The sequence below is a fragment of the Lagopus leucura genome, unplaced genomic scaffold (genome assembly GCF_019238085.1).
Source record: "Lagopus leucura isolate 7727_CA_CO unplaced genomic scaffold, USGS_WTPT01 Super-Scaffold_1, whole genome shotgun sequence".
In the NCBI taxonomy this organism is placed as follows: Eukaryota; Metazoa; Chordata; class Aves; order Galliformes; family Phasianidae; genus Lagopus; species Lagopus leucura.
The window spans coordinates 40,898,544-40,912,363 of NW_024962250.1; the positions used below are offsets into that span (position 1 = coordinate 40,898,544).

The 13,820-nt window shown below is 46.1% G+C and overlaps 2 protein-coding genes across 5 annotated transcripts in view; both read right to left on the reverse strand.

Moving 5' to 3' along the window:
* SAV1 (salvador family WW domain containing protein 1) overlaps window positions 1–2,178 on the reverse strand; it is a 9,134-nt gene extending 6,956 nt beyond the window's left edge. The window contains exons 1-2 of the mRNA XM_042872069.1: window positions 2,027–2,178; window positions 835–1,281 (exon numbers count right to left, since the gene is read on the reverse strand). Of these exons, the coding sequence (XP_042728003.1) occupies window positions 835–1,281; window positions 2,027–2,120 (541 nt within the window). The 5' untranslated portion in view covers window positions 2,121–2,178. The remainder of the gene's footprint in view (window positions 1–834; window positions 1,282–2,026) is intronic.
* Window positions 2,179–5,715: 3,537 nt separating this feature from the next.
* Window positions 5,716–13,820, reverse strand: part of NIN (ninein) — a 50,633-nt gene continuing 42,528 nt past the window's right edge. For 2 of the 4 annotated variants that reach the window (XM_042863368.1, XM_042863392.1), the window contains 3 exons: window positions 12,808–12,999; window positions 7,654–7,767; window positions 5,716–6,697 (listed from right to left, as the gene is read on the reverse strand). In XM_042863368.1, coding sequence (XP_042719302.1) covers window positions 6,488–6,697; window positions 7,654–7,767; window positions 12,808–12,999 — 516 coding nt within the window. In that variant the 3' untranslated portion in view covers window positions 5,716–6,487. The other 2 variants (XM_042863376.1, XM_042863384.1) reach the window with 2 other exon arrangements.

The following is a 13,820-nucleotide window of genomic DNA, read 5'->3' on the forward strand; positions in this document are numbered from 1 at the left end:
ACCTCACCACTCTCACAGCACACAACTTCCCCCTGACATCCAACCTCAAGCTGCCCTCTCTCAACTTCAAACCATTTCCCCTTGTCCTGCTGTCATCTCCCCTTTCCAAGAGCTGACTCCCTCCTGTCTGCAGGCTCCCTTTAGGTACTGCAGGCTGCACTGAGGTCACCCCACAGCCTTCTTTTCTCCATGCTGAACAAGCCCAGCTCCCTCAGCCTGTCTTCATAATATTACAGTATTACAAGCCAAAAAGAATTCAGGCACTAGGAAGTGAATTTCAGCACTAACTACAAGCCAATTTGTTAATTACACGAAACAGTCATTACTCACTGTTCAACAATAAATAATTCTTTATAAAATTAACAAAAATCAAATGACACAATGATATTCTGGGCTTGTTTAGCTTGGAGAAGAGAAGGCTCCAGGTAGACCTCATGGTGGCCTTCTAGTGCTTGAAGGGAGTGGATAAACAGGAGGGGAACGGCTGTTTGTGAGGGTGGGTGGAGATGGGACAAGGGGAATGGTTTTAAAGTGAGACAGGGGAGGTTTGGGTTGGATATGAGGAGGAAGTTTTTCAGCCAGAGGTGGTGAGGCACTGGCACAGGTTGCCCACGGAGGCTGTGGATGCCCCATCCCTGCAGGCATTCAAGGCCAGGCTGGATGTGGCTCTGGGCAGCCTGGGCTGCTGGTTGGCGACCTGCACACAGCAGGGGGTTGGAACTGGGTGAGCACTGTGCTCCTGTGCAACCCAGGCCATGCTGTGATGCTATGAAATACCTCTGTACCTGAAGCTGTTCAGTGACATGTGAAGGGCAGCAATGAACCCATCCTCACCTGAGGTGCGCCGGCCATGGTTGTGAGACATCCTCTGGAAAAGCTCCCCGCTGTGCTCGTAATACCTGTAGTCCTCATGCAAGCGATCGTTCAGCTGACGTCTCCTCTGGGCATCATAGAAGTGATCATAATAGTAACAACGTGTGCCAGCATCTCCGTTTTCCAAAACCGAATTGGTTTCTGCTAGAAAGGACTGGGAGGAAGAGCCATATTCTCTAGCAACATCAGCTAAACTTCGAGCAAAGTAGGAAGGCGCAGACAGTCTGTTGCTTTCACGCCTCATTATTTCTTGTGGCGGCCTCTGCACCGGTGTTCGAAGGAAACTCTGGTTTCTGGAAACAGCTCCATCTCCACCAGAGCCATAAGCAGAAGGACTCGGGTCAGGAGGGCAGATATCAGTTCGTCTTGGAATGGTTGGACCGTGACGGATAAAGGAAGGCATCAGATCTGTTACGGCAGAGAAGGGAAATGAACTCTGCACGCACTTATGGTATTTGGTTAGCTACGGTGCCTGACTTACACCATGCAAGTGACTCCATTCTAATGCCAGAACCCCTTTAAAGCACCTCTAATGCATACAGCAGAATAACGGTGGGGCTGCAGTTTGCACTGGCACAACAAAAGCCTACACACACAGAAGCTATTGTCAAAGAAGCAGAGTTCTGACAGCAAAAGAAGCCAACGCAAACAGCTCCCACCCAGAGAATCAAAGAATCACAGAATGGCCCAGGTTGGAAGGGACCTCAAGGATCACGAAGCTCCAACCCCCCTGTGCCATGCAGGGCCACCAACCTCCGCATTTCACAGCAGCCCAGGCTGCCCAGGGCCCCATCCAACCTGGCCTTCAACACCTCCAGGGATGGACGGGGCATCACAGCCTCTCTGGCAGCTGTTCCAGCACCTCACCACTCGCACAGCACACAACTTCCCCCCGACATCCAACCTCCATCTGCCCTCCCTCAGCTTCAAACCATTTCCCCTTGTTCTCCCCCCAGGCCCATTCACACAGCACTGATCGCTCCCCGCCCTGCAGCCCCCAGCCGCGCCCCGCTCAGCGCCGGGCGGCTCCCACAGGCCGTGCTGATGGCTGGCGGCCGGCTGAGGGCGCAGCCGAGCGCCGTGCCTTAACCGCGAGCCCTCCCAGCTCCGTGCCGCGCTCCCGCCCCGCCCCGCCCGGCGCTCGGTCACTCACTGCGGAGCAGCGGGCTGGTTTCCTTCTTCACGTACTTCCCCTGCACCTCGCCGGGCTTCGAGAGCTCCGTCCGCGTTTTCTTCCGCGACAGCATCCCACCTCCTCCTCCCGGCCCGCTCCCGCCGCCCGCATGCCCGGCTCCGCTCCGCGCAGGGCCGGGCCGCCCGCGGCCCCCTCAGGCGCTCAGGGCGGCGGGCGGAGGCCGTGAGCGGGGGGCGGGCTGCGGGGCGCGGCCGCGGGGTGCCGTTAGGCGCGGGGTGTTGTGGGGGGAGGAGACGAGAGGAAGGATGAGGACAGAGCGGCGCGGCGGCGCGGTCGTGGCGCCCCCTGGCGGACTGGAGGCCGCGATCATTCCGGTTGGCAAAACCCTCTGAGATGCAAACCCTCCGCCCATACGATTTCCATAAAAGATGGAAAAAACCAACAAACAAGCAAACTAAAAAACAACCCCACAGCCACGAGCAAGAGTCTTACAGTGATTTCTTTTTATTTTTTTACATTCATTATAAATAACACGTAGGTTGGTTCCTCCTGCTTTACAAGGGGGTGTAAGGACAGCACATCACAACAGACCCAACGAAAACAAACATACACGACCGTCTCCGTTTACACAGCAAACACGTCAGCAGTGGTGGCATCTCACACAGCAGGCAGTCGTGGAAAACCTGAGAGATGGTGATGCCATTTGTGTTGTACTTGACAGACCCAGGCTGTCCCCAACTCTACCTCACCTGTCATGTGGCTAAAATATGTTACAACCCCTTCTTTTGTCAGTCAGAATTGAAATATTTCCATTCTCTTTGTACCCGAAGTGGTAATGGGAGTATGCATAGCAAAGAATGCTTTTATACCATTCTAAATTGACACGTAGGACTTCAATGGGGTGAATTCAGCTCACATCCGTTTGATACGAGTGTGATTGCTCTGCCCCTCCCTAAACTCCAACCCTCCATACCCACATGCCTTGATTTTCACAGTGATTCATAAAGCGAGAGTTGAAAGCATTTAAAACACCTTCTGGCCATGAAGTAACTAATATCCTAACTGCTGTACCAAGGAGGCCCAGAAACTCAGTGATTTACCACACCACTAAATACTTTGGTATCTTTAAAATGCCTGCAGTGCACCGGAGACACATCCATGCACAAAAGACCACAAATGCTTTGCATGTTCGCATGTTTCTATGTTTATTTTCAGTAGCCTTGACTTTGTGGGACGAGCTGCTTATTTCTTGAGCTGACACAACAAGCAACACAACGCTGGTTGGAGCACCATGACCGTTCCCCCCCCCGGGAAGGGTTTGTCCTGAATTGTCCTGCAGCAGCAAAAGTAGTACAGCATAGAAAGGCTCCAGCATGCGTAATGACAGAAGGCACTTCTGAGAATTCATTTGCACAAGCATTCCAATGAGATTTGAGTTTTTGCCCACTGTTTTCCTCCTGCACCCTTCTCCTATCCTTTCCAGTTGGTTAGGTTGATGTTTGGAAGAAAGAAACGTAGAAGGAGGCAGGATAGGGTGGGAAGAGGGACAGTTAGAACCCCTTTTCTCTGCTTTTCCCCTGTATTGCAGTGCTAACATTATAGCTTGGCTCCCTTTTTTTCATAGAATCACAGAGTCGTTTAGGTTACAAAACACCTCCAAGATTCCCCAAACCCAACCAGCCCACCGTGCCCACATCCCTCAGTGCCACATCTCCATGGCTTTGGAACACCTCCAGGGACAGTGACCCCTCACTCCTGGACAACATATGAAGTGGTGTTAGTATGCACTAGCTAATAATACATTTCCAAACACAGTTCTGATCATCTGAACCATACCACGTGTTGTTTCCTGGAAATAGTTTGAAACTTTGCTAATTTCCATAGGGTAAGCATAGTTCAAGGTGTGTTCAGTTACCACACTGCTAACACACAGCCCTGGTACCCACACACAGAGGTGTAGCATGAAGCACTGCACAAGTTGCCCAGAAAGGTGGTGGGGCCCCATCCCTGCAGACATCCAAGGTCAGAGGATGGGTTCTGAATGTCCATGTCCACTGAGGGGAGTGGGACCAGATGGCCTTTAAAGGCCCCTTCCGACGCAAACTGCTCTATGATTACAACTGTTACCACTTACAGATCAATATAGAATCACAGAATCCTAGAATGCCCTGGGTTGCACAGGAGCACAGTGCTCATCCAGCTCCAACCCCTGGTGTGTACAGGTCGCCAACCAGCAGCCCAGGCTGCCCAGAGCCACATCCAGCCTGGCCTTGAATGCCTGCAGGGATGGGGCATCCACAGCCTCCTTGGGCAACCTGTTCCAATATTAAAAGAAGGATCTCTCAACTTCAAATTTTAAAATCAAGCTCCAACCCATGTCAGTGCTATCTGTCAACGTGTTTAGGCAGCGGAGATTTATAAGATATGTGGATCTCTGAGATTACATAGACAAATAACCAGTACAGGCATTCACAACAGCAGAATAGTGAAATAATTTAAAAGGAAATTTTTGTTCCTCCAAGATATTCTGCCACTATGGTATGTCTTTTCCTATAAGGCAATGGAGGAGGAGAAGAGGAGGTCGTACCCAGCAAGTGCAGTTCAGTCCCTCAGCCCTGTGAGTGGCAGGTAACCCTTTAGACAAAGGCAGCATCCCCTACAGCCACGCTGCTGAGTGAGAGTCACCTTCCATAGGGGCAGTTGCATCCCAATGTCCAGGAGACAGCTGCCACGTCACAAATGCTGTCACAACTGTCACCTTGCTAGTAGTCCCAGAGATAAAGCTCCCATCTTCCCCTCCTGCACCCACAATTTATGCATATTTAAAGAGGTCCAGTTTCAAGTATTGCCAGTATGGCCCCTTTCACTGGTTTTATTTACAGTAAATACACCTTACTGGTCTGATGGAGACCAGCATTTGTAAGGAAAGCTAGCATCACATTTGGACCATTGGTAATAATTGGTTACAACCAGCTCCAAAGCGTGTGAGCTCTCATTCAGCGGCTGCTGTTGGGCCCATCTCACTCCTGAAGGTGATCCCAAAAAGCCTGCGTTCCCCATGAACTCGTCAGATAGGAGGTGTAATCACCACCTGTCATTACAGGACTGTGTGCTCTTCAGCCTTCCTGACTGCAGCACCACTGCAGGTTGCTCAGGGAGTACGAAGGCAATACTCGACTGAACGTAATTCTGTTCATCCTGCTCTCCCTAGCGCATGTTAACCTCCATCTATTGACATCAACATCCGCATCTATTAAACTGAAGGAAACGAATGTCTTATTCCCTGAGTTCTTTGTATTCACATCGAGTTTGTTTCCTCACCGTTAATTGCAAACTTAGCTTCTGTACTCAGACCCACTACAAAAGACACGTCCTTGAAAATCACCACATCACACAGAGCACTGCGTTAGTGACAGAGGTCTGTGAGGCCTGATCACAGCATGGCCTGGGTTGCAAAGGAGCACGATGCTCATCCAGTTCCAACCCCTGCTGTGTGCAGGTCGCCAACCAGAAGCCCAGGCTGCCCAGAGCCACATCACTAAGTTCCCCTCTCCCTTCTTCTGCCAGCTGTGTAATAATATTCCACCACTATACTGAATGCACAACTTACATTTCTTCGCTTCTGTTTGGTGAAGAAGCTCTTCTATGGTTTTGTATTAAAAAAAAAAAAAAAAAAAGGCCTGTATAATTTCTTAAAAAAAAAAAAAAATAATAAAAAAAGAGCAGTAGTCTTTATTTGCCACCTGGGACATTTCTCCAGATAAAACACAGTTACATCAGTTGGAGGCAGTAGTCTATTTACGCATCTTTGACTGCTTTTCTTCTGTGGAGAAGCAGCCATGAGGAATAACCCAGATTCCTAATGCAGAAGTGGAGCATATTGCTTTACAGAAACTAGAATCGTATTGCAGGATACAGACAACACCGGGAAAGTCTTGCTTTCAATAGCAATTCCATCAGCAGTATTCAGACTGTAGATGTCCCTCCTCGTTCCCTGTTCCAGTTGGAGCAGACCTACAGGTCCCTTCCAACTCAGATGAGCCTGATTATATTATAATTATATTACTAGGTTTGGACCAAGAAGTGTCCCAGAAAACCAAAAGGGTTTTAAAGTCATTAGTTCAATACCAGCAGTTTGTGCTTCGACCTAAATAGAAATAATCAATTCAGTATATTCAGCATCCGTGTTTTAAATTAAAACCAAAGTATCAAAATAAGTTAACCTAGAAAAACATCCTTTTTTTTTTTTTTTTTTTTTACATAGCAAAGATTACTTTTAGCCAAAACTGAGCAGAAAAATAGTTTGGGAATAAACATAAGGATCTCTGTAGGCAGTGTCTGCTTGGGATTTAGCTCTGCCACCCCTTGGAGGCATCTCTTAACTAAAGGTTCCTCAATACAAAAAGGCAACGCAGTGAAAAGCTGAAATATTACAATTCCAGTAAAGTGCACGGGATTGTGGCGTACTTCAGGGCTTTGCTATGACCTTAACTCAGCTGCTGAACTGAAAGATGGGGATGCCAAGTTCTTTACGATCTTATTGAGGTTGGCGATCTTCTCTTCTAGTAAATAGTTTTTCTTCTCGGCAGTTTTCTGGCGCTGCTCCGTCATCTCCAAAGCCTTCAGCAGTTGAGCGTTCTCAACATAGAGATCCTTGACCACTGCGTCTGCTTTGGTGTTCTTGGAAAGCTGAATTGTGAGCGAAACGTTATTACTCAGCACACAAACAGCAACAGGAAAACGAGAAGCTTTTTTAAATGGTCAGGAGGCACAGCTGAACGCCTTCATTTTAACGTACCCAAGGCAGACAACCCGCCCTCTCGTTCTCTACTCTCATCTGTTACAAACTAGACGTTTACAGAGCCATCACGGATGCTATGAACGTTTTGAAACTGGAAAGTCTTTGCAAGGAACTTGAAAGATCATGCAGATGTTGGAGGGCTTCAAATGACCCTTTTCCATTTGCCCTGTAAGGACAGGTGTGCTCCACGTGCTCATCGGTCCCACACAGGTCATTCCACAGAGGTTTGGGCCACCCTATCAAATCAGGGAAAGCAACTCGACATCTGTCTATCTACATTGGAGAAGCAATTTGGCATGAGACCGCATTGGTGTAGCTTCTCCTTAAAATGAGAGGGGAGACTGCACCTCGACAGAGGGCAGACGTTCTCTCCAATGCTTTCGTGTCGCTCCCTGCTAAGTGTACAAAAGACCCTATTGAGAATTTCTGAAGAAGACAGACCAGAGCAAGAACAGAAACCCCAAAATCTTATCGAGCAAAGGATGTGTTGGGTCAGGGGGTGTGGAAAAGCCAGTTCTGTAATCCCTGTATTCTTCAGAAAATTCCTTAGTCCTTTGTAAGCGACTTCTCCAGCTAAAATGCTTGGCCCAATTTTACATTTGTTTCCTGACTTTAAGCGTGCCTGCACACCAAACATGCATAGCTTTTAGGGAATTAATGAGCGATTAATTCAGACTTCAGTTTGAATTTCTGTGAAGTTTTGGGCAAATATGTTGGCTAAGAAGAACTCAAAGAAAAACGTCTTTAACTTTCTTCTCAGCAAGAGCAATGCTGTGGCTTTTGCCTGCTTAGCTTTTTACAGAAGCAGCAGGGAAGATATGGGGAAAAGGGCAAGAAGGCTTACTTGTTCCTTCAGCTGATTTACTTTATCTTGGAGAAGCCTCTTCACGAGCCTCAGTTTCTGTTCAACATCCATCATCCGTTCTTCCATCATCTTCAGAAGCTGCTCATGGCCCCCCTAGAAAGCAAAAGAAAAGAAATCTGTTCACAAAGATCAGGTCACACTCAGTGCTATCCTTCTTTTCACTTCATGCAGAAGAAAAGTGTTGCCACTCCACGTTTGTGTTCATTTTAAAGAGTCAACACAGTTAATAAACAGATCATGGAAGCGATGTTTAAAGGACATTCATGGCATTAAATCTAAGTTACATATTAGATTACTTTATATAAGACAAATCAATATAAAATTCTAAGTTCTGTATCAGCTGTGATAACTGGACCTGGATAGATTCCCTTTTTCATTCTTTGGATGCTGATCTGTATTAGGGGAAAAAGAAAAGAGGCAGTCATGCTGGCTTGTTACTTTGACCGTAACTCTCCATTCCAAAGGCCTTTCAAAATTCAATTATACCCTAAAATTAGCACGTTATTATTTCGATCCTGATTTCTACTTTATTTGATTAGTTGTATAAGGCTAAAGCTTCTGAATAATCCAATGTGCTTTTGTTATTTTTCTTGAGTGAGGCAGTGGGTAAACCTAACTACAATCAAAACAAACCACAGACGTCAGTTTAGTGAGAACTATAAGTGGGTGGTTGGACTGGATGATCTCCTAATATTTTCCAACCTTGGTGATTCCATGACTCTATGAGAATGCCTGTTGCATCAACAGTTTGAATGCAAGTCTCCCAAATAAGTCACAAACACCGGGAACTGCGAGGAGTCGGCTGTTCATCTTAACTGCTGTAGAAACATCCTGTTGGATGGATTGATTCAAGTCTGCTCAAGATTTTATTTGTTGGAACTCCAGAAGCTCCTAAGTCTAATTATGGAGCTGCATGACTGCTTAGCTTATAAAGACATCAAAAAACGCTGCATTAGTGTCACCCAGAAAGCAGAGTTAAAGAGCTGCTGGGCTGGGTGCGTTTCTAACTTTTAATACATACTACTAAAAGGAATTCCAGCAAAGTCATCTTTGTTATCTTCTGTAACTTAATTGGAATTCAAGACCATGGCTGGGCATTACACATCGTACTTGGCACACTTGGAGCCTTGAGGGAGTGGTTCAGTGGAACCTAAGAATTAGATTAGTGGTCTTAATGTCCGTGATCCTTGATTTTTGGCTTGAAGATAATTTGAGAGCGTTCTACCTAATTTCACACTTCATGCTTGATGGGAGAAGCCAGCTCAAGCTTTTAGGAAGATAAACAAAAAAGATAACCCTTAAAGAAGCGGTTATTGACCTCAAATTATTAGTAATAAATCTCATTTAATCTAGTACTTGGAGACAGGAGAAAAACGCTAAGGAACATCATCTGAGAAACAAGTCTGATCATTTTCCCCTTTCCTTCCACTACCCTTTTTACTTGATGGTCCCAGCAATAGGATCTCAGTACTACGGAAACTCTTGTCTCAAATGTGCTCCAATGCGTCCTGGGGAAGCAGAATATTCCTTATCAAAGTACATCCTCTACTGCAAATCTTCCCCAGAAGTCATATGATAGAACCACAGCACGGTTGGGTTGGAAGGGACCCTAAAGCCCATCCAATTCCAACCACCAGCTCAGGTTGCCCATTCATGAAGAAATTCAACAATGGTGTCTAAAACTTGTTAATTCTTGTTCATAAAGCTGAGGCTACTGATGCTATTAAGACAAGAGACGTCATGTTTAAAAAAAATTTATTTTGCATTTACATCAAAAATGTCATCTTTCCCCAGTATAAAAGTTTAGGCATCTCATACAAAAAAAAAAAAAGCAGCATAAATACCCCAGATTTCCTTTGTCTCATATAAAATCAGTACCATTTAAGAAAAATAGGCTCTTCCCACATTGAGAAAACCCGCATTTTAAATAACATAAATAGAAATGATTTGCAACAAATGAAAAAGAACAGCTGAGAACGTCCAGAAAAATCACTCCTGGGCAAATAAATAGGAAATAACACTGCGGAGACTTAAAAAAAAATAAAAGGATCCTCAAGTTTCTCAGCTTATGCCAGTTTGTGTGTTTGTGTGTGTGTATCATGGCAAGGAATGAGGTGGTAAGCAGCCAAGCTGTCAGAGGTGCCCGATCCTCCTGTAGGAATCTGCATGCACTGCTCGCTGCTCCGGTAGCAAGGCCTAGAGAGAGAAGGTAAGTGGGACACTTCACCCTGATATCCAGGTTGTCTTTATAAATACGTACGTACACAAAGCAAAGCAGCAGCACAAGCCAAGCAAGCAACACAAGACAAAAACACACACAGGAGAAAGCAGGCAGAGCACCACTTCACATTTCTCTGTATTAGTGCTACACAAATGCAATTAAGGAAATACTCAGGATGTGTTTTCTAGAGGTCAGGAGGCTGAAGAGGACTGGACCACATTTGGGGGGGGATTTGAAAAGATCTGTGACAGCAACAAGTGCCATTGGCAAAGCAGTTACACTTGTTAAGGGGAGAGTATCTGCCACTACGTATTGCCTCAGGTGGCCAAAAAGCATTTGTGAAAAACAGTCCCATTGACCTCCTCAAACCTAGCTGCAAGCCTTCTGCTGGCACAGCTGAACAAGCTGTTGGTCAGAGGTTATTTGAATTTTCCAAAGCAGACCAGCAGAAAGGGGGAGTTGAGCAACTCTGTGTATTCCCAGCAGAACTACGGGTTGGCAGAGGTTGGAGGCAACTTCTGGGAAACTTGGCTCAGGGATGGGCCCATGGCAATCATTATTGAGCAAGGCCCAGCACAGGCTGCCCAAGGAGGCTGTGGATGCCCCATCCCTGCAGGCATTCAAGGCCAGGCTGGATGTGGCTCTGGGCAGCCTGGGCTGCTGGTTGGTGACCTGCACACAGCAGGGGCTTGGAGCTGGATGAGCACTGTGCTCCTTTGCAACCCAGGCCATTCTATGTGGCAGTGCTGGGCAGCTGCTGTCTGGGACAAGGTAGGCAGGTTAACAGAGGAGAAAAGGATGAGGGGCTTTGATGGGGTGATGTTGGAATAGTGAGCTTGGTAAGCAACAGCTCAACACAGACTGTAAAGCAAAAGAGAACACAGACCACCGTAGCCATGATCAAAAAGCAATGAAGAAAGCAAAGCAAAAGGAGCACACAAATTCCAAAAAGGAGGGTAACTTTGGTGCCTTACACAGAAGGACTGGGGATGGAAGAAGGCTGCAAAGTGCAAAGCAAGGTGATAAACTGATGCAGAAAACATGGATGCCATGACATTCTACTCAATGGTGAAAAGACAGTGAAGAGGGGAAAGGATGCAATTTCCCAAGATGCTAAAGAGAACATTAGAATGGACAAACTCAACCAGATGTTTGCTTCAGGATGACGAAGGGAAAAGAGTAAGGATTAAAGGTGTGCTTAAAGAAGCAGTTGGGTTTGTCCCAGCTTAAAGCATCCACCACTCTGCCCTTGTTTACAGTTGTATAATGAACGCTTCACAACAGTGACTTTAGGAAGCCACGTAGTAGAGCCCACACAAACAGCTGTAGGAGATGTTCCAAAGTGGAACTTTGTTCACATCTGTTCACTTTAAGTAAAAATCGATACAAAAAGATTTACAAGCATTAAGTGCATTGCCAGCAAAAGCTTGAAAAACCTCCGGGAAAGGATTTTTATATTCATGAAGGTTCTGGGAAATAGAAGTGGTGCATCTGTACAACTGCGGGTTCTGGGATATGATTAGTTTGCAAATTGCTTCTCAGGCTTTCAAAAGCAGAATTACAAAACTGCTTCTAATGCAATGCACACAGCACACTCACTCTGCAGATGCTGCTGCTGTAATAGAGCTTATATTGATTTCAAAATTCAACTGCATGCTTTGCTTTCCAACGTGTGTGACCAAGTACATCAGTAATGCACCTCCATCCACACTCAGTGAAAGGGAGAGAAACTTACAACTCATTTTTCCTCCTCTCCTGCATTCTTTGCTGTTAAGCTCCTTTGCAGGGAACTGTTCCCTTTAATGCTGTGGTTTAAAACAGTCACTGCAAGTTCTGTAAGCTTTAGAAACTATTACTGGACATATTTTTTCCCCCCCCCATAATACACCTTCCAAAATACACCTACTAACATGGTCAAATCTTTGAAGTTCAGAGACTTAAAGCTGATGTAGATATATCAATTTCTAATTTTTCTCTAGATAAAATACAAGAGAGTGTAAAATGTGGGGTTTTTTTCTGCTAACAGGTTAATAAAAACGTTAGCCTTTTATTTATGTTACTTAGGGCTTTGTCTTAAGTCATATTACTGTTATTTTAAGATATGTGCTCAAAGCCAAAGCTTTAGAGATTTAAGGATGTGGTCACCAAAACATCATCTGACTTTTCCAATGAAAAAGACCTGCAGAAAGCAGGAGCTGAGCACGTACTCAAGCAAAACTATGGGTTGGCAGCCTAATTTTAAGGTTCATTTTACATGGGAGATGCAAAATTTGCTACTAGAGCTTATTATTGCTTATCATTCAGTCTTGCATATTGAAATACGAGGAGTGACTCAGCCCAGTGAGTGCAGAGGCTGCATTTTTGTTGGAATTAGATTGCTTTCCCTCAGAAACAGCAGGGATGATGTTTCAGGACAACAGGAACGGTGCCCTCCAAACAACACCCTATCGTGTCCAAATAATGAAGATGGGAAACCTTACAAAAAGGGTCACTTGCTTGTATTATGCTCTGCCATGTCTCAGGTGGCAGAACTCCATGTGGCAGCAACAGCCTGAGCTCATGCTTTATGTCTGATGCCAGCATGTCTGTGCACTGTGTATTTCCCAGAGCAAAGGTTCCAGACGTGGACGTTAGGGAAAATAAAAAGCCAACTGCAAGCACTTACTGCACATTGATCACAAGGAGAAAAGCCAACAGTTGAATGTGGATGGAGTGAGCCATGAAGACTAAAGGGACTTCAGAACTGAACCACGGCTCAAGCTGCGTGGGCTGAATAAAGGCTTGTTTGTGCACAGCTTTGATGCAACTAATTTTGATTTTGAACTGGCATAAACGGAGAACGGATCTCAAAAGTCAAAACACCAAACGAACCCAACGCCCCACTGAAGCCTGCAGAGAAACGAGAGCCTTACCTGCTGCATGTGGGTTTCAGAAGGTCTGCTCTCAAGCTCCTCCTGCAACCGCTGGCCCCGCTGCTCTGCCTGCAGCAGCTGCTGCTGGAGCTGCAGGAACTGCTCCCTGGGCACCACGGCACAGCCCTGCTGTGGGAGCTCCCGGGGGTGCAGGGGCTGGCTAAGCATCCCGCTGCTGCTCGAGCGTCGCATCTGCAGGGCAACAAGACAGGCTGTCAGGGGGGAGCAGCACGGCGCGTTGCTCGAGGTGTGTGTCTGGAGTTGTTCTTGCATGACACACAATGCACTGAGCTTAAAGCATCTCTTGTGCACAAGGGAAGCCAGTCTGAAGCCGGAAACAGATGCTAAGACAAACTCTTCCCAATGGAAAAAGATGCATCTTTACATGCAGTTCTGCAAAGTCTATAGGAGATTGAGCTTTGATTCATAACTTCAGGCCTGCATTACGGCTCCTTGAATCCCTGGCGAAATCCTAAACAGGTCTGTGCTGAGCTATAACTTCACTTTTGTTTTCAATTTTAACCTTAGCCCTTGCAACTCTTCTAATAACAACATCTTGGTACAAATCAAAGCTCTGGTATAGAATTATCATAGAATCATTAAGACCTCTAAGATCCCCCAGTCCAACCATCCACCTGCAACCAATGCTGCCTACTAACCTTGGCCCTAAGCCTGCACCCATCCTTCCCTTAACACCTCCAGAGATGGTGACTCCACCACCTCCCTGGCAGCCTGTCCCAACCACACCACTCTTCCAGAGAAGAAATTCTTCCTAATATCCAAGCCAGCATGAGGCAGGCTGAAGGTGTCACCCACCAGCATTGATTATTTCTAGTCTTTAATCTCCTCAAAAAGCAAAACAAAATCCTAAAAGCGAAACATTCTCTATACAGACTGAAGTGACCAAAGTATCTTCATGCTCTCTGCTGCGTTGTATTCTGAATTCACTACTTAGGAGCCTTCTGTGGAACAGGAGACCTCACACATTTTATGTTTCTCATTTAGAGTCATGC